At 37.9% G+C, this 25,711-nt stretch overlaps 1 protein-coding gene across 4 annotated transcripts in view; it reads right to left on the minus strand.

Annotated features, from left to right (window-relative positions):
* KHDRBS3 (KH RNA binding domain containing, signal transduction associated 3) overlaps window positions 1–25,711 on the minus strand; it is a 95,056-nt gene that overhangs the window by 57,816 nt on the left and 11,529 nt on the right. For all 4 annotated transcript variants that reach the window (XR_005826771.1, XM_040586151.1, XM_040586150.1 and 1 more), the window contains exons 2-3: window positions 11,894–12,012; window positions 50–166 (exon numbers count right to left, since the gene is read on the minus strand). Coding sequence is in view for 3 of the 4 variants with exons in the window: in XM_040586151.1 (XP_040442085.1) it covers window positions 50–166; window positions 11,894–12,012 (236 nt within the window). In the remaining variant the exon portion in view is untranslated. The remainder of the gene's footprint in view (window positions 1–49; window positions 167–11,893; window positions 12,013–25,711) is intronic.

Raw genomic sequence — 25,711 nt, forward strand, 5'->3', positions numbered from 1 at the left:
GTTATGAAATTCAGGTTTCAAACACTCCACTAACATACTCAGGGCTTACCTTTGTCTTGTCCCTCATAGAACCCTTTCCCAAAATAGACATTTTTGTCAGTGTTTCTTCCTGTAAGCGCTTTAGAGAATTGCCACGTGGACCCAAAAGTTTTCCCACAAAGTTGAACTGTAAGAAAACAAAAAGCCATTAAGCTCACTGGATTTTTAAGCATAAATGAATACAGAAAATGGAGTATTTTGCTGAAACAATTTTGTTCTGGGTGCAAACAAGTATTAGATCATAAACTACACAGTCATTAAGTACAACTCTGTAGGACAGTTAACAGCACGTTTGCGGCTCCACCAGATGTCAACAGAAACAAGTATCTGAACTCAAAGAAATCAAATAGTATGAGGAGAACTTTGTGTTTATCCCATTCAACATTGAGAACAGATGTGCTCAAACTGCAATTCAGGTTTTCAACAATTGTTACCAGGTACATGACCATAAAAAAGCTGGCAATCTCACAGATACAAAAAGCTATGAAGAACAGAGATAACAAAGCTCTGAAGAAAAGTAGTATCTTAATTGCCTTGTCCTCCCTTGGAGATTTATCAAGTAACAGAAACAAGCACAGAATTAAATCCGGAGAACATAAGCATAAAAATCCAGTCCCAAACCAGAACTGCTATCTTCTCAGCTGCCACTCATACCCCATTATCACTGAAGTTTACCAAAGCCAGTGGTGTTCATACCCACGGCATTACACCATTAAGGTAACTAGGGAGAAGAAAGTGGTGAGCCACAAAAACAAAGAAACCCCAACTGTTTCTGTTCGTACAAAACATCAGAACATACAGCTGGGTCTCTTTCTGCCCAGAAGGTGCTTCAGAGGGAAAGCAGGCTCAAGAAAACAGGTATCCAAAAATCCATTCATTAAAAAAACACAGAAAGGGAGAGTCTTCCTATTGTCATGTCAAGGACACAAAACTGGACGTAGTAGAACAAGCAGGTGTGAAAGTTCTCATGAGCACTGCTCCATAGGGCACATATTCCCAGTCACATACACCAGGAGAAAAGTTGTGTACATACAGCAGTTCTCTTCTGTTATTGCTGCACTGCATTTTGGAAGGTATATAGAATTTGAAGGCTAGCTAGATAAGGATTCACCTAGTATGCAGAGAACTATTTTAGTTGGGGGGGGAAAAATCACAAAAAAAGATGATAATCATGAACTATACTTGGAAGTTGGTCTGGAATGCTGTAAACACTTGCTGAATGTAGTAATTTATTCCTGTATTGATTTACACAGCAAAGTTTTTGTAGCAGGAGGCTCCAGTGGTGACTTCTGTGAGAAGATGCCAGAAGCTGTCCCCATGTTGGATAGAGTCAGCTCCAAGACAGACCCACCACTGCCCAAAGCTTGGCCCATCAGCTACATAGCACCTATGTGATAAAATATTTAAGAAAGGGTAAAACCACTGCAAAGCTGAGACAAATGAGAATGCGAGCACAACAACTCTGCACACACCAAGGTAAGCGAAGAAGGAGGGGGAGAAGGTGCTCCAGGCACCTGAAGACCATGGTGAGGCAGGCTGTGCCCCTGTAGCCCATGGAGAACCACAGTGGAGCAGATATCCACCCTGCCACCCATGGAAGACCCTACACTGGAGCAGGTGGATGTACCCAAGGAAGCTGCAGCCCATGGAGAGCCCATGCCAGAGCAAAGTTTCTGGCAGGTCCTGTGACACCATGGGGGACCCACACCGGAAAAGTCTGTTCCACAGGGTACAGTTCTTCAAGAAGGGACCCCCATTAGAGCAGTTTGTGAACAACTGTATCCTGTGGGAGGAACCCCAGGATGGATCATGGGAAGAACGTGAGGAGGGCAGAGCAGAGTGTCATGAGCTGACCAGAACCACCAATTCCCTATCCCTCCATGCCACTTGGGAAGGAGGTAGAAGAATGAGAAGTGAATTTAGGTCAAGAACAAACGGGGGGGTGTAGGAAAGGCAGTTTTAGTTTTGTTCTACTTCTCACTATCCTTCTGTTACAATTAATAGGCAATAAAATCATCTTCCCCAAGTCAGGTCTGTTTTAGCCATGACTAATTTGTGAGCCATCTCCCTATCCTCATCTCAAGACACTGATTTTTCATCTTACTTTCCCCTCTCATCCGCCTATTGAGGGGGGAAGTGATCAAACAGCTTGGTGAGCACCTGGCAGCCAAAGGTCATCCCACCATAATTCCTGTCAACACACTGCAATAGAGATTATTTATCAACAAGCAACTATTCAGGAATATTTACTATCCCAAATGAAAATCCGTAAAACCAGGTTATTCACGCTGTTGGAATCTAAAGTGCCACAATCATGTTAACAAAACGATAGTTCTAGGCACAAGTAAAATATAGTCACAGAATCACAGAACGGTTTGGGTTGGAAGGGACCTTAAAGACCATCTAGTTGCAGCCCCCCTGCCATGGGCAGGGACACCACCCACCAGCCCAGGTTGCTCCCAGCCCCGTCCAGCCTGGCCTTGAGCCCTGCCAGGGATGGGGCACCCACAGCTGCTCTGGGCAGCCTGGGCCAGTGCCTCACCACCCTCCTAGCGAAGAATTTCTTCCATTTATAGATATATATGTATATATTCACACACATACATATATATTCTTCCTAATATATACAGTGATGCTATAGAGCAAACAGGCTTAAAGTACTTGTTTCATAATTTTTGGGCCACAAACACTTTGTAAGCTCTTTGACTGTTCTACTACTGTTTCACTAAAGGGCCAAGATGGGCTTCTTTGATCTTCCCGTTCATCTGGAGGAATCTGAAAACACTTGACAATGGGGTAGCTGCAGCTCAAAATCTTTTTTTGCTACACTGGAAGTGCTGATGGAAAACAGGCCCAGCTGCAGTCCCCCTACCACATAGAAAGCCTACAGCTCCAGTTCACCTGCTTCAGCTTTAACCAAAAGGCAACGCAAGCATTAGGCCTACTAAATATGAAAATACAGTTTTATTACCCTTAGTACTTGCAATTTCAATTCCCAATGTAGGCCTGAGTTAGAACCAAGATACAATTGAACAAATTGCTTATGGATGACTGTAGCCCACAGAAGCTTTTAAATTTAAGGCCTTGCATGAACTAGTCTTTTCTGAAATTATCAGGCCAAATCTCAAGAAATCCTCAGGCAATTTCTTTATATATACATTCTTTTTTCTAGGTATATTCCTTTTTTTTTCTTATAGGACCTAAGACACAGTGAAGGAGACCATTCATCAGAAATAGGCTGCCCAACAGAACTGTAGAAATCTCCCTTGCTGAGAATATTTGGGACTCAGGGTTGCTGATGGGCCCTTGTGTGATCTAATTTACAGTCATGATTTCAACAGAAGCTTGGACCAGATGTTCTCTAGAGTCCCTTCCAACTTGAACTTCTGATTTTATTATTTCTGGAGGTATAACTGCAAGGAAAGCAAACAAATTGAAACAATTCATAACAAGTCCAAACTTCAAGATTTCAGTAACTCCTCATGAACAGTCTCCTTAAATAAAGGATCATTACCTAGGGAGTTCATAGTTAAGCTCAAATGAAAGCTTCCATAGTGGAATACCACACCAATTTTTCAAGTATTACTTAAGATTACTTATGTTTACTTTAAAATAGCCTTCTAAGTTAAGAATTAAAATAAACACTGCATACTTTAAAATGAGAGGTTTTCCATTTACAGTAATGTATGCTGAAATTATTTCAGAATGTTGAGTACCTGCAGTATGATACAGTCTAAATTTCTAACAGTAACCTTAGTTAAAATATTCAGATGAATTTTTACTCAATTTTTGACTGCAATTTAGGAGTAGGCAAGCATGTATTTAACTATGTGATGCATAGCTCTGAATATCATTTCCTAACTGGAACAAACAACTACCTGACAATTAAAATACAAACTACTAGTCATAACAAATGGAAGTGCATAGCTGCAAAAGTGAAATCCACTTCGCATGTAATCAAAGTAAGATGTTTCCGTGCTCAAAGATGACTCAGGTGATCCAAAACACATTTGTTTATTCCAGCTGTATTGCTTATTTTAATTAATAGTTTAAATGTTGTGCATATCTAAAACTTGACCTACAAAACTAATACCACCAAAAGTTGTCATCTTTTCAAAATCAAAAAATCTCTAGCATTGAAGCCAAGACATTATGATAGCTATACAAGTAGCTGCACAGATGACATGTTCTAGACAACATATTTAATGAACATGAAAATGTATTAGCTGTATCCTGAGATCCACTGAACCATTCTTTCCTGTGCACCGAGGCTCCAAATATTAGATTTGACAAGTCTGAAGCACAAGAACCCTTGCAAGTCTGAAATTCTGCTGATTTGAAAACACAGTACCTCTAGATGTAGCTTAAAAACACAATGAACATTGAAGGTTACTAAAAAATTGCTTACAATGCAGAACCAAAGCCTTTTTGTTCCCACATAACAAAGCTGAAAAGCTTTGGAACATTTCAGTTGATTACTCTATAAATAAAACCCATTTATGATATTGAATTAATCTTTCAGTAGAAAACATTTACTTTGAACAGGTACTGAATTTTGCTTGAACTATTTGTTTATCTCCATTTTACATCAAATTGTAAACTTCTGATCAGCAAAGGTTTGTTTAGAAATATTTCATAGACATACAGGAACACCTAAAAAAATACATCAGCCACTAAGTTACTATCATTGATTGTAACACTTTATCCCCTGTGATCAAGGAGTGGAAGGACTCAAACCTAAAGGTACAAAACTACCACCCATAAGACAAATTTTCATTACAAAATTAACAAATCCAGCCTATCTGCTGGTGAAACAGAAGCAAATAAGCCTGATAGCTCATGTACAGGTTTCATGGGTGCTCCCCATGCTTCACATGCACAGTTTATTTGCCCAAGAACACAAGAACAAAATACAAATTCAGGTCTAGTAGTCATCTCAAGCTTATTAACGATTTCTGAATTAAGAGGCACCGGATAGTAACAAAAAGACATCTGAGCAGCTCAATACCAACCATTTCAGTCCCATTCACTAGCCTGGCTCAGAGACACAGCAGACTCTCCTCTTCACTTGCCCTTCTCTCACCCTTCTCCCTAGTACCACATAATCATATCCAAACTGCTGTAAATACCCAAAACCGTCCTCAAGTTCACTAGTTTCAGCTTAACAGTGCCTTAAAGCAGTCATCCTGCTTTCCAGCACAAGCTGGCCTGGAAGCTGTTGCCATAGCCAGAGTTCAGCTACCCTGCAGAACCATGAAGAGCCAGCCATGAATGTTATTCTACACTGGACAAATCACCACATTACATCAAGAGTTGCCTCTACATTAAGACAGCTTCTGATGTCTTAGATAAGAATCAGGATACTATGGATGACAGTATATAAAATGGAGGATGAAGCCCCCAACTTAAAGTTACTCCTAGACCACCTCTGAAGGATGCACCAAATATGGTACCTCAAACAAAATTACATCAAAACATTTAAGGCAGCTCTGCAAAGACAGTATCAAGATTCAAATTAACAGACCTGGGAGGAGACAACTGGAGATTATGGGGAAAATTTTTACCTCAGCAACAGTTTGAGCCAAATAACACTCTAGTAATGAATGGTACCCTCTGCAGTCCTACATCATATTGAAGTAACACCAGATAAATCTTGCATCCTTTTGCTCAAACTAAAGTGTAAGGGGTGCTCTTTCCTAAAACTGGTCACTGAAAGTGCATCCTCCTTTATCTACACCACCGACTTACTGTACGGGTAAAGATACACCACAAAGTGCTGCAGTGCCATCCCAAACTCCTCAGATACGGGATTCTATCCCTTGGCCATGGTGCCCACTAGCCCACAAGTACTGGTTGACTACACTGAAAGCATCTATTTGTTTCCCTTTTACAGATACCTAAAGTACTGTGTAACTAAAAAAAATCTCCATCTGAAAACAATTTTTAATAGAAAAAACCTATCCTAATAGAAACAGAAAAAATAACCAATAGTCATGGTTTTGCTTGAAAACTGTTTCCTCTCTAAATATTCATAAATCCTTATTTTAAGAAGCATTTTTGCAGATATAGTACAATGGAGATTATGGACATCACTGCTTAACACCCATTTCTTCAGAATCCCCAAATCAGAATATGACTTTAACAGTTAAGAGTTTTATTTCCTTACCAGGTTGCTGCTTGAAACTAGTCCCTGAAAACAGTTCTGGAGAAAACACAGCTACAAAGAGTATACAAGTGAGACATTCTCTTCATAAGGATTAGATCTACTATATGAATTTCAGCAAAAAAGGAATTAATGCCAATGCTACAGCATTTTTAAATGTATATATTACAGGAAGGGGGATATAATAGAAAAAGTAATCCTTGTTCATCCTCACCAAGAAAAGTCTGCTGCGAATGGCTCATCCAGCTTAAAATACTTAGTGGAAGTATAAAGGTTTGACCAAATGCTTTCCTGTAAAGCTCTAAGCAAGCCATTGTCATTAAAGCCATAGAAAGCTTCCTTGGCATATTAGTTTTCTGCAGTAGCTGCTCTGTGATATGGTCACTAGAAAATATAAAAATAGATACAGAGCACTTTCCCTTACAATGACCTGAAACCAGGAAAACCTCCAAGATTTTTCTTCATCATAAAGAAAATGTTCCTATAGAAAGGTAAATACTTCAGGCATCTATGCTGTACCACAAACTACACTCTCCTTCATACAATGCAGTAATAGGTCTTTAAACATTTATTCACAACAGAAAGCTTAGTCAATTACTTTAAAGTCACCAAAAAGTTACCCCGGTATTACATTTAATGCTTGTTCTTCCATGTCACTTATGGTTATACAACCACATTTTCTCATTTCTACTCTTAAGAAATCCTTAGAACTAAGCTACTATCAAAAATTGTTTTCTAACTAGATGTGATTAAAATGTTAATCTCTCCATGACTTTACATAACTGCAGATATACTGTACATGACAAATTTAAAAATAAATGTTGATACCAGTTCCATAAGTCATTAACTTTTGAGAATATATATTTATGCACATACCACTGAATATATATTTATATATATACCACTTCAGGGAACACAGAGATCATTTCTCAGTGGCTTCTAAGATGTACACAGCATTTAAATGTATATCTATGAACAACTTAAAATGGTAGCCTGTCACAAAACAAATTGTTTCCATATTTTTGATCCATCTCATGGAAAACCATCATCCCATTTATCATCCATAGAAGTTATTTTTTTTCTCCCAATTCATAAGACAAGTTCCCTAAACTGTCAAAGCAAAATCAGATTTCTGAGAATAAACTACTTCACAATGCATATTCATTAAGTGCGTGGGAAGGAGGTAACACCCTCCTGCCTCATTTGTACATATCTAGGAAAATACCTTTCACACATGCTGGCATTTCATAGCAGCGTCAGGATAGATCTGAAGAGTCCCTTCACCAAGACAGCCACATCATGACCTTCCACGGCCAGCTCACTACTTCTGCTAAAGTTTGTAGATTATTTTCAAGCATGAAATGCAACAGAAGCACAGGTTTAAGGGTCATATTTTCACACTTGACCTAGAGTCAGTCGAGGTATTCAGCTGATCAAATAGCAAGTCACCCTGAATTCCATTGCCTAAACTGACAAGATCTCATTCCACTACCTACAGTTTAGACATCAACATCCATGTGGACTCCTACCTACAGGCAACTTGATTTAGAACTGAATCCTACCTCAGAAAGTCGGCCCTTTTCCTACAAGCTTGCATAAAATCCCTAACCTTTCAAATCCTTGCTTGTAGCACATGTCCCAGTTAACAACAAGACTACAGACAGCATTACCAAAGCATATTCAAGCCCCACCTAAATACCTCAGATTAATTTCTGCATCACAGCAATTCAGGCTTTTCAGAGGAATCTGTAGAGCTGGACCAACCTGAAAAATTCGTAACAAGATCATATACAATCAGATTTTGAACTTGCAATCTATAGAAAAAGTTTCTGTGGGGTTTTCTTTTACCAAGACTATGTCACTGTATCAAAACATTAATTTAGGGTTTTCTCATGTGTACTGGAATCTAAAGAACACAAATGAAGAAATTCATTCAAATGTACAACCAGCCTCAAGGAGAAACTGAACATAACTTCTGGGATTATCTTAAATTATTTCACAAAGCACACGGAATAACCAAGACAGCCTGAATTTTATCACCTTCTACCAAGGTTCAGATGTAAAAAAAACACAATCAACATTTAGGCCAACTAGCTCTAGCATGAGATACTAGGTCTGTTAACACTGCCAAGGTTTGAGCAGGACAAAAGGTCCCAGCTAAAGGATATAAATATATAGCACCACAGGAGGCAAGTTAAGCATATGACCACAGACAAAACTTTCTGTCCAGTAAGCAGAAGACCAGAAACTCCCAAGGTTTTTCTCAGGGAGAGCAAAGATGCCCATAAAATTGAAATACCTACTTTTGAATCTGAGGTCTACCAGATTCTTTTCCAATAGAAACCCAGCTGCTCTGAACTTCAGTTGCATAGCTTTCTGCTGCAGTTAACCTGTCACCTTCCAGGGCTGTCAGACATAACGAGGCTGTATTTGAACAGGACCCAGCTATGAGCCCATGAGAATGTGTCTGTCAGGACAGGTAATGTGAGCAGGCATCACCCAGTGCCAGGCTGATCAGATCAGAGCTAGGACTGCCTGACCCATGCTGAGGCTATTATTTATTCAAGGAGTCACTGTTAGAAGTTTGAAAGAGGAAAAGGGCAATGAAATACTTAAAGGAACCGTACTTAACCCCATGTCAGGTTGGGTAAGCTGCCAGAATGGGGGTAGTGCACTGGTGGGCTGATTTGGTCCAGAGACCTCATTTATCACCGAAATAATTATGATTGATATTTCATTAATCCTATCTACCTGAACAGCAGAGGCATCTTTGCTTGCCAGAGCCATCACTGGCAAATTTAAACAAAGGACAAGTTTCTGCTAGCAAATTCACTTACATTTGTAGTTAGTTTCATTTTCAGAAATTAAATCCTGTTAAGGATTTAATAACTTTAATAACTTGCCTTTTTGATCCTGTTTAAAAGCAGGATCATTTATTTGGGGAAGAACTATTCTATTCATAAAGTTGAAAAACTTAGTTTTTCCTAACCACTATCTGGATAACCAAGTATGCCAGATTCAACCCAAACTGGTACCCCAATACTAGTTTCACAGATTTATCAGTTGTAGAGACTTGGTCAGATTCAGACAACAGATTCTCCTTTCATTAACACCAAAAAGACTACAGACTGGAGGTATCTTTTTGTTCAGGATCTTACATAATACCCAACAGCACTAGCGTGGACTGCAGGCATACAGAAACAGATGCCAGCTTGCTAGGAAAACCGCTCTAAATTCAATATTCACATGCAGAAGAGCTTTTTGCACAGATTTCATCTGTATTTAAGTCTTAAGTTTCATTCTTCTGAAGGATTTGTTATCAATCCTGATCAGTAGGAAGGAGAAAATTGCTCGTAAATGAGAACTTAATCTTTTAACCATTTTTCTGAGGAACTATCACTTGGCACCTTCCACAAATTACACATTTGCACTAATACTAACACCTTTTGTACACAAAATAGTCTAGGAAACTGCACAAGTGCACAGAAAAGAACCACAGAGGCATAAAGCATTTATGTGCATTATCATTTCAGGTTTTATAAGCACCACATAAGCAGAAAGTTAAGTTCTACAGAACTGAATATACAATGCGTGCACTCTTAGTTACAGCTCAGTGAAACCAAGATGACTGCAATAATTCCCTATCTACACCAAAAGACAAATTATTCCTAATTTCTGAGCCCTCCTCTGAACACATCTAACAGGATGAGGAACAGTCTTTAGAGCAAAAGCTAGGATGCAAAAATTAGGATGTTCCCCTGTGTACAGGCATTCAAACCTCAAGTCACTCACTGCAGACTACAGTACACGAGGATAAGGCTCTCAGTTTGCTATGTTGAAGCTGTATCACTTCATATAATGTGTTTATTAGATCTCAGAAATAAAACCACAAGCATGGTTCTAGTAAACAAGTTATATTAAACTGCAGTGACTGCTGGTGGTTTAGGGTGGGTGTTTTTCAGAAATGAAGAGTACCTGTCGTAAGTCTGAATTCATATTCACCTCCCAGACTACTCCTATACAGTGAGAAATTTTAATTCCTTTTGACTACACAAAATCTTTAGTAATTAAGTTTTAACATAAATATCCATCTGTATGTAATAAAATGGAAATGCCTAAAAAAACTGAGCCCCTGTATCCTGGGGTAAAATATTCTTAAATAAAAATACTTAAGGTTTTATTCACTGTGGCACAGAGGAGATGTTTGAGTAGCAACACCAGTATTCTGTTTTCTGTGGAGAAAGTCATAGTGGAAACACTGGAACTCACATGGCATGTCTATCCTGCACAGCAGTTTTACTCTGTGCTCCATGGATCCTGGTGGTCTAGACAGAGATGGATAGGATTATAAAGCTCTAGCTGGATATAAATTCTGGTTTCTTTCCATAGCACATACCAGGCTTTATTCTAACTCAGACAATCAAAAATTGTCTCCATGCACCAGAACTACTAAGCACACGGCAGAGCATGCCTGCCCATTCAAAAATGGCAAGGGCTTTCCTACTACCTATCCTAAATAAGAATTGTACTGTTTAGTCTTTTAAAGGAAGTTGACAGTACATATAGAAGCAGAAGCATTTCTCAAATGGCAGTTTCCCCTTTTAATACCCATTTTGTCTTTCTTCACCTTGAGCTCAAGTACGTACATCTCAATACTCAATCCTGATTACAAACACTGACCATCTAAGTTTCCCCTTCCTTTACCTTCCCGTCTTTATGTTTCTGCATATTGCTCTTCCCAGTCATAAAGATGACTTCACTAAGCATTCCAAAGAGATGCCCACATAAATGGTACGCAGTTTCAAATCCACTGAAGCAATATTTCATAAAACTTTGAACAGCAGTAACGCAATCCCTGAAAGTTACCCAGCACAGTCTTATGAGAAACACTGACAGTGTGGGAAAAAGTATTTAGAAAGTCTTCCTAAACAAATGGTGGAAGGAATGAAGGAAAAACTTTCCTCCACGAGGAGGAGCAGAAGCAGTCTTGACATTTCTAGTAGGAAGAAAAAGCCATTTCAAACAAGTAAAAAAATGCTAATCTGATTTTCATAACACTAAGCTTAAAATTTTAAACGGGACCAAAAGAATAAAATTCCACAGCTTATTGGATGTTGAATAAATGCTTCCAGGCAGCAATATTTTTAGTGCAGGCTAATACTTGGCAGTAAAGAAATGTTAAAAATTCATGGTTGTGGAAGTTGTTATTAAAACAGTCCCTACTCCTCCAGAACAGACTGCATGATTTAGTAGCGTAGATACAACTAATTCAAGACTAACAATGGCTGAAACTTAAGATGAGAAGAAAAAAATTACACAGCAAGTTCCTTAATGGTGCATTTTAAGCCACACTTCTGCCTAAAATAAGAAAGTTTCAAAGCCTGGCATCAGAATCAACTTAAATATATTTCATTCCTTTTGATATTCTGAAAAGGAGGATCCTACTATCCTGAAAATATGATTCATTTATCATTTGTTCTCAGCACACTGTTTTACGTGATTGGCACCACTTCCCTGCACATTCACTCCAAGAACCATTCCTACCTTAGAACTTCTATAGAAGAGACTGCAGAACAGCATCAGTAGACTTAATAGTTTAAACTGTGGGGTTTTTTAACTGTTACATTTAAGATATTAGTGGAATATCTTTTGTAAGCACTCAGACTTATCAAATATGAAAACTGGGCTTACCTTAGGGAATTGTTTTACTGGAATCAAAACTTTTTGTCCCAACTTCATATTTTTATTGATGACTACATCAATATACTTTTCTTCTTCCTTTCCTTCCCCTTTTTGGAATTTTTCAATTTCTGTTAAAGGAAAAAAGTTAGTTATTTTCTTAGTTGAATACAACAATCTAAAGGCTGAAAATCTTCGAAGTCAGTATATATTAAAAACTTCAGAACCACTGTATGGCATAATACATATGGTATATTGTGTAAATACATATAATTGGTTATATAGGTCAACGGGGTAAACCATGTTTTGCTTTTCCAGGCTTTTTTAATAGTCACGTTCATATCAGTACCTTGAATTACCATTGCAAGCATTTTTAATGCTAACTTTTAACTTAACACTTAGGATACATTTATGTTTTATATGGCTTAACCAATAGAAACTATTCTTAGATACCATTATTTAAAATTCAAAAGCTTGCAACAGTTTAATACTTGACTTTTATTCCTCTACACTATAAACGAAGTATAGACTTTTAATGGTAGTTGTCTACCGTACACTGATGAGTAAACATCAAATCAATGTTTGAAAGTTTCAGGAATGTAATTGAAGCACATAGATCAAACACAAAAATCTGAGATTAGTGTTACACCAACATGACAATTATGACAACATAATTAGGAATTTAGAAGTTCCAGATGAGGCTGCATGACTACTTATTCCAGAGATTCTTGATTATAATTCTTTCCAACTACTGACTCTCCAGTGTGCTAATGAAAAATAGCAGATTTCATTTCTTTGGTGGGGAAACATGGGGAGCACACATGGAATCTAAAAATGAAGCAGTGCTTGAAGTCTTTGCTGGCTGGGTCCAGCACGCTGTGGGGGTTGCAGGGTTAAATATGTCAGCACAGGACACACCAGGATCCAATCCATTTCAAAAGTGCAACAGAAGCTCTTCTACAAACATCTAGCATTTGTCCTCCACAATTGCCTTCAAATATCTTGTTAGTTTTTAACAAGAAACACCCTTCTACTCAGCCAGTAGAAGTTAATGACAAGAACTTGAAGTTTCTTTAGTGAGAATTTAATCTTATGCAAAAAGGAGACAGTAACAAAAACTTTTTAATGCAAGGAAACTGATCAGAAATATAGATGGATAAAGCATCCTTTAGGTACGCTGTAAAAGGTAATTTAGTTTGAAATGATGTCCAATGAAAAAACAGTAGTAGTATAGCAACACATTTCTTACTACTGAAAAAATCCATGCATCATTAGTAGCTTTGTTTAATGCATACCAGTCCATTCCCATTTACTACAACAGCAAGGAAGATGCTAACACCTTTGCCAACGACTGAAATGCCTGTCTTCCATGCAGGTTTCCACCTCGCTAGTACAGAATGAAAAAAAAACCCAACACTAATTTGAATAAATGAACTGTGACTGAAGAACTAAAAGCCAAACTAGCCTTCAGACTAGCTGAAGGCTTCTTGAAAGAAAAGCCTTCCCCAGCTACACTTTCAAGTCTTCTTGACAAATCTCTAAAAAGTTTTATTTGTATGGATTCTAGTACTGTAAACATTCCGGAGAAGCCCTGTTAAAGCAACCTTACTCTGGAGTGTCCTTTATGTTGCAGCACGCTCAGAAAAAACTCCAAACCCCTCAGCCCACAGGCTGACAACTACTGAGAAGCATATTTTAACAGCTGAATCCAGGTAAAAATGGAATTCACATGTTCTTTGCAGATGCCACTTTATGGACTAGAGAATGATGGGCAATTAAATAGAAGTGAAATGACATCAACATTAATTTCCAGATGACATTAAGACCAAAATTTTATAGGGGCATGACATTCTTACTGCGAAAGCAGGTGACTGGTATTTTTAGAAGTCAAAGTTTCTGAATTTCACATTCAGATGCAAGAGTGTAGTACTATCATTAGCACTCAAATACAAATAAACTACTCTTAACACCTCAGCTTCCTGATACAACAAGGGCAGTTATGATAAACCTCTGATTTTGCTTGGAAAACAAGACTAGATACCTAGAGGTTTGTATGTTTTACAAGCAGAAAGCAGAATCATGACACTGACTCCTAATGCTGCTGTTTGCATATGCTACTAACAGTATAAATATTCAAAGCTCAAAACTGATCAAAAGTATGCTGTTATTTAGCAAGATTTTATACCAGCAAGTACTGAATATTAAAATTGTTATAAAAATACACCCTTTTTTTATGAGTGAAGCAAATGCAGTTACAACAAAACTTTGACTTATGTTAGTAGAATTTGTTCAGAAAATTCAGAAAAGCAGAGTTAACTCCATTCAACATTAAAAATTAAGGCACTGCGCTGTAGTATTTTGGAACAAATCAGTGCAGAGACTCCTAGTAGTTAGAAGATCTTTAGGAATTTTCAGTAGTTACAATCACTGTTACAGCAGACTTTTTCCTTAAGTAATCTAAACGTAAAAAGTTCTTCTGACATCAAAGCCCACCACGTTTTTAAGAACTATTGAAGCTAAAGATTTGGTTTCTCCTGTTGAGTTGTACGCACCTACATAGTATGGCATATACTGCAATCCCCCTGCCTACCTGAACATTTAATTTCATAAAAACTGTATTTCCAGAAGTAGTAAGGAATTTTATTTAAAGCGAGGGCTTTTTCAGGAACATTCAGATGTCTCAGACTTGCCAATGTTAACAAGTATTTGGAGAATTAAGAGTAGAGTTCTAACTTCAGTAACATTCCACAGATGAGCCAGCTGCATAAATTCATTAAAAGATCAATACACTGTTATTTGACTTTCCTAAATATTTTAGCTTATGTTATTTCAATTTAGTATTTGAAGGACCTGACTGCAACAACTTGATTAATGCTAGATAGACTCATAATTCTGTAGTACTTTGATTTAGTTAAGACAAAAAATTTTAAAATATCATAGAAATATCCTCCTAATAATCACTCAACTTGAAGTAGCAGAATTATTAAAAGAAATACATTCATTACAGTGGAGATCAGTTTTCCTACCCCAAATAGGAAAATACTTTTTATTGATCATTATCAGAAAAACTATTTATTCTTTAACTGTCACTGTTTAATCAGCTTGCCATTTGCTTGAAGAAGCTACTGAAACACAGAAGAGACTGTTGATCAACTCAAAGTAAAATGGATCACCATTTTCTGTTTTAAAGTCAAATGACTTGTTTTTCCTCTAATAAAAACAGCCATAGCACTACAAAATATAATAAAATAAATTCTTCCTATTATGATCCTAAGTAAATCAAACTGACTTAAGATTTCATGCATATTCACCACTATCATATACTTTTATTTTGAATTAAAGTCAAGGCCACAGAATTACTGAAAATTTATCCTATGTTGAGACTACGTTTTATCTCAGATTTTTCTTGTCCTTTCTTTACATTCAAATCCAAGATGTACATGAAATAATGTCAAGCATTAGACTTTTTCCACATCTGCACAGCTCATTCAATATTATCATTCACATACATCAATCTTTAGATAATTAGGGAAAAATCATGCCAGATCACACAGGAAATCCAATCAGATTTTCAAGGTCAAATGGATAGCAAGATTTGCCTCTTCCTAATCCTTAGATTACATTCTGTACTGCTTAGCTACATGAAGCAATGACATTTTGTAGATCACAAATAGTAAATAAACATGTGATTAAAGCTTCCCATAATACTAGAGATTAAAATCTCATGTTCTCAGACAAAGATGCAGCTAATGCAACAGTCCAGGAATTTAACTGGATGAAGTAATAAGAGCATGGATTTTTTCCCTTTACGTTTAATCACAGCAGAGCGATCTAAGCAATGATTACTCCTCAGATAACTCACCAAATAATGTTGCTAGATACATCAGATAATGACAAAGTTGAATTGTTTCACATTAATCTTCAAGCAGAATTAATCTTCCTGTGGCATAACTACAAGTCAGGATCACTCTCTGCTAAGCCAATATAATACTTATGTTTAATGCAGAACAAAGTGATGCTCTGCATTTGTCTGTAGTAAATAAATATAATCAACATACAATCAAATGTCAAATTCAAAGTAAAGAGAAACGTTTATTGAATGTCCTTAATACCATTTTTCCAAAACACATGATCAGGAGGAACAGGAACCAGGTAAATCTGTCTGCAAATTCTTAAACATTCCGCTAATATTCCTTAGATGCAGAAGTTTTATCAGACATCCTATTGAATCTACATTGTTTCATACTGTTATGGATGGAGTGATGCCCTTCACTGGTAAGGGAGAAGTAGCAATATTTTTATTGGTATAAAACAGATTTAACAAAGTTTGATACTGAATGCAACAGTGGATGAACAACGTTCAGTGGCAAGGTCCACTTGAGTGGGTACTGCACAGAGGACAGGGTCAGACAAAACTGTCAGGGGGACCCTCCCCATGAGTCATGAGGTTCAGAGAGGACCCCCTTGCCTTCTCAACTCCTCAGGGGGGAGTTTAGCTGCGCCTGGATCCAGACTTATCTCAGACTTGGTCAACAGTTTCTAGCTAAAAGATTATATATGCGCAATCAATCCTTTATACCACTTAGCTAGGATTCCAAAGTTCAGCATGCTATTAATCACTTACCGAGAACCTGTTGTGGCAAGGAATCTCTCAACCTTGAGAAGTGGCCTTGAGAGGCATCCCTACTCAAGGGGAGATCCTGCTGTGCAGGAGAGCTCAATGGGCCCTGGGCTGTCCACTATTTATGGAGTAAGATAATTGACTCATATTTGCACACTGACTACAGAAGTTAGTTTCCTTCACCACTTGAGTGGGACCTTGACCAGCACTGTTAAGTGGGCATGTTGTTCACAGTAGCCCTTGGCTATTGTGTCATTATGTCCCTCCCCCAGTACAGCCATCCTGACCTGGATCCATCCATCATAGCCACCACAGATGGTTATCACTTGAGCATAGTCACAGAAACAAAGGTCAGGATGTGGGGTGGGGAGCACACTGCCACACAGGTTTTTTTGTACTTCATATGGGAGAACAAATGAAGATCCAAGGCTCAAGTTCTAGGATATCCAAATGATTAGAGCTTCAGAAAAGAGGGTTGACAACTGCACTGCAATTTCACTAGAAATATTTTCCACATTAATTTTGAAAATATTTTAACACTAGCCTTTATAAATACTCCTAAATAATGCCCGACAAATACACTGTGGTTTTGGAAATTACTAACACTATACAACAGCAATATATTTTGTTTTATTTGGACAATGTCAATTTTATTAGCTTATAGCCAAAAGAAAGAAACATCAAAATTAAATTAAGTCAACGAAAGTTTGTTATACAACTGCTGAAGCAGGCCCCAATAACACTTATTTTCAGTAACTCCTCAAGACTTCATAGTTGACTTAAACACACACCATCTTCAACTCAAAAAGCTCTTAAGTCAAACTGAAGACTGTGGAAGAATTTGTATATACTTTTCCTGTCCTTTTACTTCTTAAGAAAAAAAAAGACTGCTGCTGACCATTGCAAGAGAAAACACTGAGCTAGATGGATATCTGGTCTGACAGTATTATTCCTTATGGTTTCACATTAGAAAAGAAATCAAAATTAGTGCGGTATTACAAAATATAACTTTGGCTTATTGGTTTGCATTTTATAAATATCTCCTTTGAGGAATGCACCCCAGCTTTTATTGAACACATGCTTCCAGAGGAAGAGGGAAACTCCAAGTCAGTCATAGCAGAATTTCAGAACAGTTTTTCTTTAATGGAGGAAACAACGGATAATATAATTTCCATTTTATCAAGCCTTCTACAACCCTTCCAGTTCAGAGTATCATTAAGTAATTCTGAAACAGTCTTTGGAATTAAAAGATTACTTTTATACCATGGGTAAAGTTCTCCAGCATTTTTAAAGTTTTCATTGTGGCAAAATCCATACTTTATCTCAGAAGGCATGTATTAAGCACACCTATCCTGAAAATACTGGCAGTTAGAACTTTTGCAATGAAGCCTTATCATAGAAAGTCTATGCTGGACAGATTTAATACTCACAGTCCTTCCATGATTTGTTCTGGTAAATCCAAAGACAAACACAACAGTTCTAATTTTGATGACATTTGATGACAGCTTAATCTCATCCTTGTCATAGTAAAACAGTCTCAACTGTGCTTCAGACTATACATATCTTACACTGGGCTCCTTTATTCCCAGCCCCACTAATGAGATGACTAGAAGTTACCTGAAGCTACCTCTCCCACAAGTATTTGTCTTCTCAGCTGAAAATAGTACTACATACTACCTTGAACCATGTCAAAAGGCTTTCTGAAATAAACCCCACAGATTTCCTGAAAGCAGCCTCTAATGGACCTACTACTCAGTCTCCCTGTCGTCTTTATCAGCATGAACCTGGACAATCCTTCCAATTTTTGCACTGAACAGAAGAGGTAAACAGCCTCTTGCCTTTGAATATCTTAAAACATGGTCTAGTTAGCTTTAACGCAGTTTCACTGTATATATATTCACAAGAGATGCAGAACTCCGTTTGAATTGTATATAGCATCCCAATCCCCCAGGAAAACACAAGAGCAGCAACTAAACATTTTCTGATCTAAGTGCTTGGACACATACCCCTTTCCCCACTGCACAAGGCATTTCCAAAGCAAGTACTAGTGTATCTTCATGAAAAAGGCAAATTAGAGAAGTAATAAAAAACAGCTTCAAAAATTTTAAAGTAAGGGAGCTAAATGTATGTGGAATGGCTATACCTAGCTCCATCCTTAATGGGTCTATAAGATAAATCAAAATGCAATATAAATTTTTAATGCAGCTGCTCTACTACTGCACACATCCCCATTCTATGAACTTCAGAATATTCTCACCTATCCTCCTCAGCCATCATTTTGATACTTAAAAAAAAGCCTTTTTAAGATCAAATTTAGCCTCCACAGTAGGTGCCAATTCTAAACTGGCATAAGTAGTAACACATTAAGAGCATGAACTGTTTATAAGAAACAAAGGACTTTGTTTCAAATGCACATTATTACAGAAGTTGAATTCAGAATAACTGTCTTTCATATGCCACCTTAATATTGTGGAAGCAACTGACAATCTAATTTGAATTTACAATAAAATGAGTGGTTCATGCTAGAATGATGTGTGTAACAGTTGGCACACTCAATAATAATATCCCTGTTGAAAGACTCAAACCAATCTTTATTTAAATTGCATTCACAGACATTTTAAGTTTTGTTTTACAGTCTAAGTACTACTGACTGCACTGATCTGAAAATACATTTCCATCACCTATACGACAAATATTTTGAGTAGGCCTTTATTTAAGCAATTCAGAATTAATTGAACACTTATTACCTTCACATCAAAAATGACTCCACTAAGATCTGTTTAGACTGATTAATATTAGCAATAAAGTAGAAAGTACCACAGTAGAAACTGTCAAAAGTAACATAAGATATTAACAGATGTTCAGTCAGTTTTGCTCAGGAAAAAAACAAGATGTAAACACAAGCTTCAGTACCATATACCCACCTTGCTCCACTGGATATTACTATCTACCTCATTGTGAAAAGAGCTTCTGAACTTAGAACAAAGTTTAAGGTTTCCTATATAATCTACAAACTGATTCTTTAAACAAGCTTTTAGATTAGCAAGGTCAGGTATCCACCAACTGCAAAAATGGCAACTCATTTGTTTTGCAACTTAAAAATTAAAAAATTCCAAAGGCAACTTATACACGTGAACAAACAGTACCCGGTGTTCTACACAAGTAATTCAAACTTGGATACTACATCCTATCAGGACAAAAATACTTGACTGACATGTTCTTTCCTGCTTCAGGAACACCTAACCTTGCTGCTGAAGTATCAGCAGGAGCATTGGCTTTTGCCCTGTTTTGAGCAGGAGCCCGAACCTTCAGAGGTTTCTTAAAGCCTTGGTCATCTTATGATCCTTTCCATAAGTCTGTATGTGAAAAGGGACCCCCCTTCCTGGCCTGTTTTTACCTACTGTATCTACTGCACAACAGCCTGTAGATAACATGATTCCCTTTCTCAAGTACCTTTTTGTGCTCGCATGTAAGAGCACAAATAGCCCCCGAGCTCCAAAGGCCAAGCCTTGGAAGCCTTCTAAACCTCGGTGGTATGGCAGGAACAAAATGGAGCAGTTAGTATCAAGTGATCTTTATGCTTAGAAGCCATTCTTATGGAGTTTTAAACATAAGCCTGAAGTAGTTATCTCAAGAAAGCAGCATGAGCAAACAACAATTGGCAGTACAGATGTAAAGACTTTGGATGCAGATTTGAAATGTACAACTATGACCATTTCATAAGGGGATCCAACATACAGATCTTATACTTGGGGCATAGGGCTTAGACAAAATGAAGTTAGTATTTTGTATCAAGAGCCCTTACAACAAGCTGTTATATCTTTTTCATTTATGTGTATGAACACTATCAGGTAGCCCTTACATGGGATTTAACCTGTTATCTTAGCAGTTCGTCAAGAAGGGTCTGTATCTTTTCTTCCTTATGTACACTGCACTAAATTTTCTGCGATTCCTTTGACAACTTTCATAAGGAAGAAAAGCATAAATCAGATCTTATTTGAAAAATGGGTACCACTTCCAGCTCTTTATACATATATCACATTTTAAGCTATTGCCAAGTTGAAAGACTAGCCACAGCACATCCAGTTATTGAACCCCAAAGCAGGCTGACTTGAGCACTATTGAAGACCATACTTAAAGCTTTAGGGCACCGACACAGAATCTAGTCTAAAGATCAGCTGACAGATTCAAATAAACCATGTTTAATACTGAAAGATACTTACACTACCAAAGCATGGTAGTAGTGTATCTTCCATCCGCATATTTTTTATAGTTGACAGTTACACAAATAAGCATACAGCTGTTTACACAGCATTATGCAAGATTTATGTAGCCATCAGCAAAACAAAGTAGTGTTCTCTTTCCTTATTTCTCTGAAAAAGTCAACTTGAGCAACTCTAGAGCTCTGCCAGCACCATCCACCCCAGCTGACAGAAGGCCAGGGCACAGAGCCTCACACTCTGGCAATCCTTAATTCAGTAAGGTGTCACATCCTACTGATAAATCCTAAGAAAACACAACACACCTGTAAGTCACAAATTACAAATCATCACTAAACCCAAAATTTCACACAACAGCCACGAGTGCTGAGGGAACTGGCTGATGTCATTGACAGGTCACTCCGGCTTCAGAAGATCATGGTCATTGGGAAACGTTCTTATAGCTGAAGCAAAGCAAGTATCACAGTTCTACACTGAAGAACAAGGAGGAGGATCTGTGTAACAAGATCATAAGACTCACCTTGATGTCTTGGAAGGTGGTGCAGTAAACAGACCTGGAAAACCTTTTCCAAGCCTATGAAGGACAAGGTGATTGTGAATAGCCCACACAAGTTTATGACAGGGAAGTCACACCACACCGAACAGCATTCAACTATACAAGTACCTCTGTATCAACAATATGAGCAGCTCCAGAGATGGGAAGAGTCATTGATGTCCACCTCATCAGCAGTAGTGCTTTTGATACTGTCTCCCTTGTAAACCCATGAGGTACAGGCTACGGACAGCAAGGTGGACTGAGATCCAATTTGCCTGTCTCAAAGGGTTGTGGATATGGCACTACAGCCAGTCCAGCTGGCGGTCAGTCTAGTGGTGTGCTCCAAGGGTCACTATCATTTATCATCAATTACCTCAATGAGACAGTGCAGCTTCAGCAAGTTTCCAAATAATAGAAAACCAGGAGAAGCGATTCAAACACCAGAGGGTTGCGATTACAGTCAGAAGTACCTTGAAGAGCTGGAGGAACCAGCCAACAACCATCTCATGAAGTCCAAAGGGAAGTGTGTAGTCCTGTGCCTGTGGAGAAATAACCCCATGCACAAAAACAGACTGGCAACCAAACAGGTAGGAAGCAGCTTTGTAGAAAACTACCTGGGAGTCCTAACAAGCTGAACACTAGTGAGGAATGTGTGCTTCCAAAGGCCACCATGGAAGTGGGCTGCACTACAACAGCACTGCCAGCACTTTGAAAGTGGTGATCCTTCCTATCTAGTCAGCATTGATTCAAGTTTTCGCAAGCTGCTGTTCTGCAGAAGAGTTCTGAAAGGATCTTCTGCAGGTAAGATTTGTTCCACCTTTGGTATTTTTAAGAAATACTATTTCTAGTGAATTCTGTCCCAGCCCCAAAATTTATTTCTTATGAAACACTGTAGCCCACAGCGCCATGATTTGTTATCTGAAAGCATGCTAGAAATTCATTTGCATTAAAGACTATTGTTCAAATAGTGCAGAGAATCAGATTCAGATCTAGAGTACAGCAGTCCATGTTTCCCCTCCCACCATTGTTCTGCACAGCACTGGAGTATACACATTCTTCCAAAGTCACATCTCCTCCCGTTGCTTCCCAGAACATCAGGCTGCCTATAATACATTGTCCAACAAAAACTCGTCATTGTTTGTATTTCACAGTGTTGGGGGCAAGGAAGAGAGATGAGGCTATCACAAGTGCCTGCAATGGTACCCAAGTTCAGTGAAACTCAAGAGTTGGCACCAGACACTGTTAGGACTTAAACTCGTACCCGCTGGATCCAACACAACCATTACCACCATGCTTAACCTCACTCTTACTACAGAAATTGATAAAAGCTTGTGTGTTCTGTCACATTGCACTTAAGTGAACTAGGAAAGTGAATGCTACCCCTGTTTTGGAGCCTGTAAAAGATTTACTATTGAAGTACCTTCACAGTTATCTGTGTCTATCCAACCTGCTGTTCATGATTTTCTCGGCTTGACTAACACAAGTTTCCTGGTCCTTTGATGAAGTCTCAGGAGTCTGAGCAGTTTACATGTCTGCAACTTCGTTTACCATAAGCACAAGCTACTGATGTGCAAGTAAGCTGTGTGAGAAGGTAAATGTACAGAAAGAACATGAAACCACAGGTGAATGTGAAGGGACATAACACGATGGATAGGTCTTATTTTAATCCATAAAACAAAAACATAACTCAAGTATATGAAAAATGCTTTCAGAATACTTATGAAAAGGTAACCACCCAAAGATCCTAAAGTATTTGTGTATTCCAGTCCACAGATGTATGAGCCAAGCCTAAAGAGGTTAATTGGTGCATGTAAAGAGGACCAATTCCAGCACACTATTCTCAATTACTTTAACACACCTCTAATCAGAAAGCCATTACTCCCACTGCTGGTAGATAAGGGGCAAACCACTACTTTTGATACAGTTATTTAGGCAGTACTTTTGTTTTATTCCTTATCCATTACAGTCCTTGGCTGCAGTCACATAGATTGGCAGGAAAAACATCAAGTCAGCTTGTACACCTACTGCCCTATGGGAAAGGGCAGCTTAAAAAAATTGATGTGGAAATTTTATGTATGAGCTTCAACATAAATTGAATGTTAAAAACTCTTTAGCACCCAAGTTAAAAATTAACTAGCAGAGGGATAACGTCAACTACTATCCTTTCCACATGCTCAGTAGCAGGTGACTCCAAATACCCTTTCTGTGTATAAAGATACATATTACACAGAATTAAGCAGATTGCTAGCACATTCAATTGTTTCCAAATACTATTTCATTAAACTTCTTCTCATGAAATCAGTTTAATTACTTCACAGAATTTTAAACCAAGATCACTTTCCTGGAAGTGTGATAAACCTTGGAACTCAAGCTTACAGACTCATTCCAGCTGCAACTCAAAACATCTCTGCCAACAGACCAGTTTCTCCAGGAAAGTAGCAAGATCCAAGTCTGCAGCAAGCCTGTTCTCTGTAGGACCACGTGCTTAACCATGTCGTACCTTCACTGAGGAAGGTACTTACTTTCAACTTTGATGGCATCTGTCAGAGTTTCTTAAAGTATTTCTAGCATGCACTTAGTAGAACATTACTCAATTTTCCAGATTTAAGCAGCAATGAAACAGATCTTCATGGCTTATGCCAGTAAGCTTTTGCTGAAACATACCTTATAAAGAAAGTAAATATACAGTTTTAGTAGCATTTATGGTACAGTTTTACTTGACATAGGAAACAGTTCTGAATTACAATTTTATCTAAAGAAAGGGTCTTCATGTTTAGCTAAAGTAAAACTAGCAGTTACTTCTGAGTAAGTCATATTTCAGGTTAGCAAATTATTTATAAAAAAGCATCTTCAAGTATTTTTAAAAGCCCAAGGTCAGGTTTCTTCCAATATACACGGTTATGTTACAGCTGTAAGCAGCATAATACCTGCACGATGTTCTGTACACCTACTCAGCAGTCAAGATATTGCAAATTCATTTATCTTACAAATTTGTTTTGAAGACAGTTTAAAGTCAAGTGCTTTTATAGAAGTGGAACATTGATGCCTCAGTTTTACTGCAGTTTCAGAAGCCACATCATCTCATACAGTTATGTGATGAATTCATTTTAGAAATGTTACTGTCTTCATTTTAATCCAGCTAATTTCAAAATCCCCGTTTACACTGAACACTACAACTTCTCCCCAGTGATGATTGTGTGGTATGAATTTTCATATGGAAGTAATTCCTAGATTTAATAGTTTGTATTTCACTGCATTTCTACAGATTTTACACAGAATAGTCAACTACTAGTAAGTGTCATAAGCACAAGGCAGCTGACATCTTTGAATGGAACAATTCACAACCAGGGAAGTACACCTACATTCAAGGTGAGACAGCAAAACCAAAACTGTTCATATTGATTATGAGTAGCACTAGGGAAAATGCAAGAGCTGCTCTAACCACAGCCACCTGCCCTGCCTGCCCCCCACTGGCCTTTGTAATCCTGTATGTTCAAGTTTCTGCTCCATCATCACTTGTCTGTCAAAAAACAGTAAGAAAACTGCCAACACCAGAACCCTGAAGTGCCATTATCTCTTGGTTCAGCAATGTCTGAATTCCTTCTATATGGGAAAGACTCCTGATGCTCAGCTTTCCAAAATCATAGAATCAAGTTACTTTCTAGATGTGGCTGAAGACAATGGGGATGCATTTAAAAAGGTGAAGCTGCCTAAGAAATTGAGGTTCTGGGTACCCAGAAGAAGACAGCTGAGACAACAATAACCACTGAATACAGCAGACTATCACTCCTTGCTACTAGAGAGAAGCAAAGCATAAAAGTGCATTTGGGAAGAACAAGAGACCAAAAGTGTCATAATGGGTACTTACCATCCTGTGAATGTGTATTCCTAAGGAATGGTTCATGTGTATATTAAGTTTCAAATTTCACTTCCCCTTCTTGATTCATTGATTTTAGAGCAACTGCAGGAATGACTTAAGTGGTTACAAACAGAATAACCACCTAAAATGCTGGAATGTCCTGCTCTGAATAAATCCAAGAAATAAAGGTGCTTAACTGGAAAAGATCTGACTGTCCACTAAAAAAATCTGGAAAGAACATATACCAAGAAAGAAGTTAATTCTTCCTCAAGCCATCAAGAGAAATACAGCCAACAAATACCTCTACCAAATTTGACATGAGGGTTAAAAGACGCAGTGTTCCACAGAGCAAGAACATACCATAAATGCTGAAATGAATCTTCACTGACTAGAAATGCAGCTACATTCCCAGGATCTCTTTTGTAGCATCCCTTTCTGAAGCAACATACAACTAATTTAACAGGTTACTATTCCAATTTACTATAGCTGTGTCTTAAAAATATGAACATTACAATAAATCAGACAGAGCTGGGAATGAGGAAAAGCTTTTTTGTACTGAATTTGTACAGCTTTCATTTTACCCTTGCATAATTAC

The sequence above is a fragment of the Falco naumanni genome, chromosome 3, assembly GCF_017639655.2.
Source record: "Falco naumanni isolate bFalNau1 chromosome 3, bFalNau1.pat, whole genome shotgun sequence".
NCBI lineage: Eukaryota > Metazoa > Chordata > Aves > Falconiformes > Falconidae > Falco > Falco naumanni.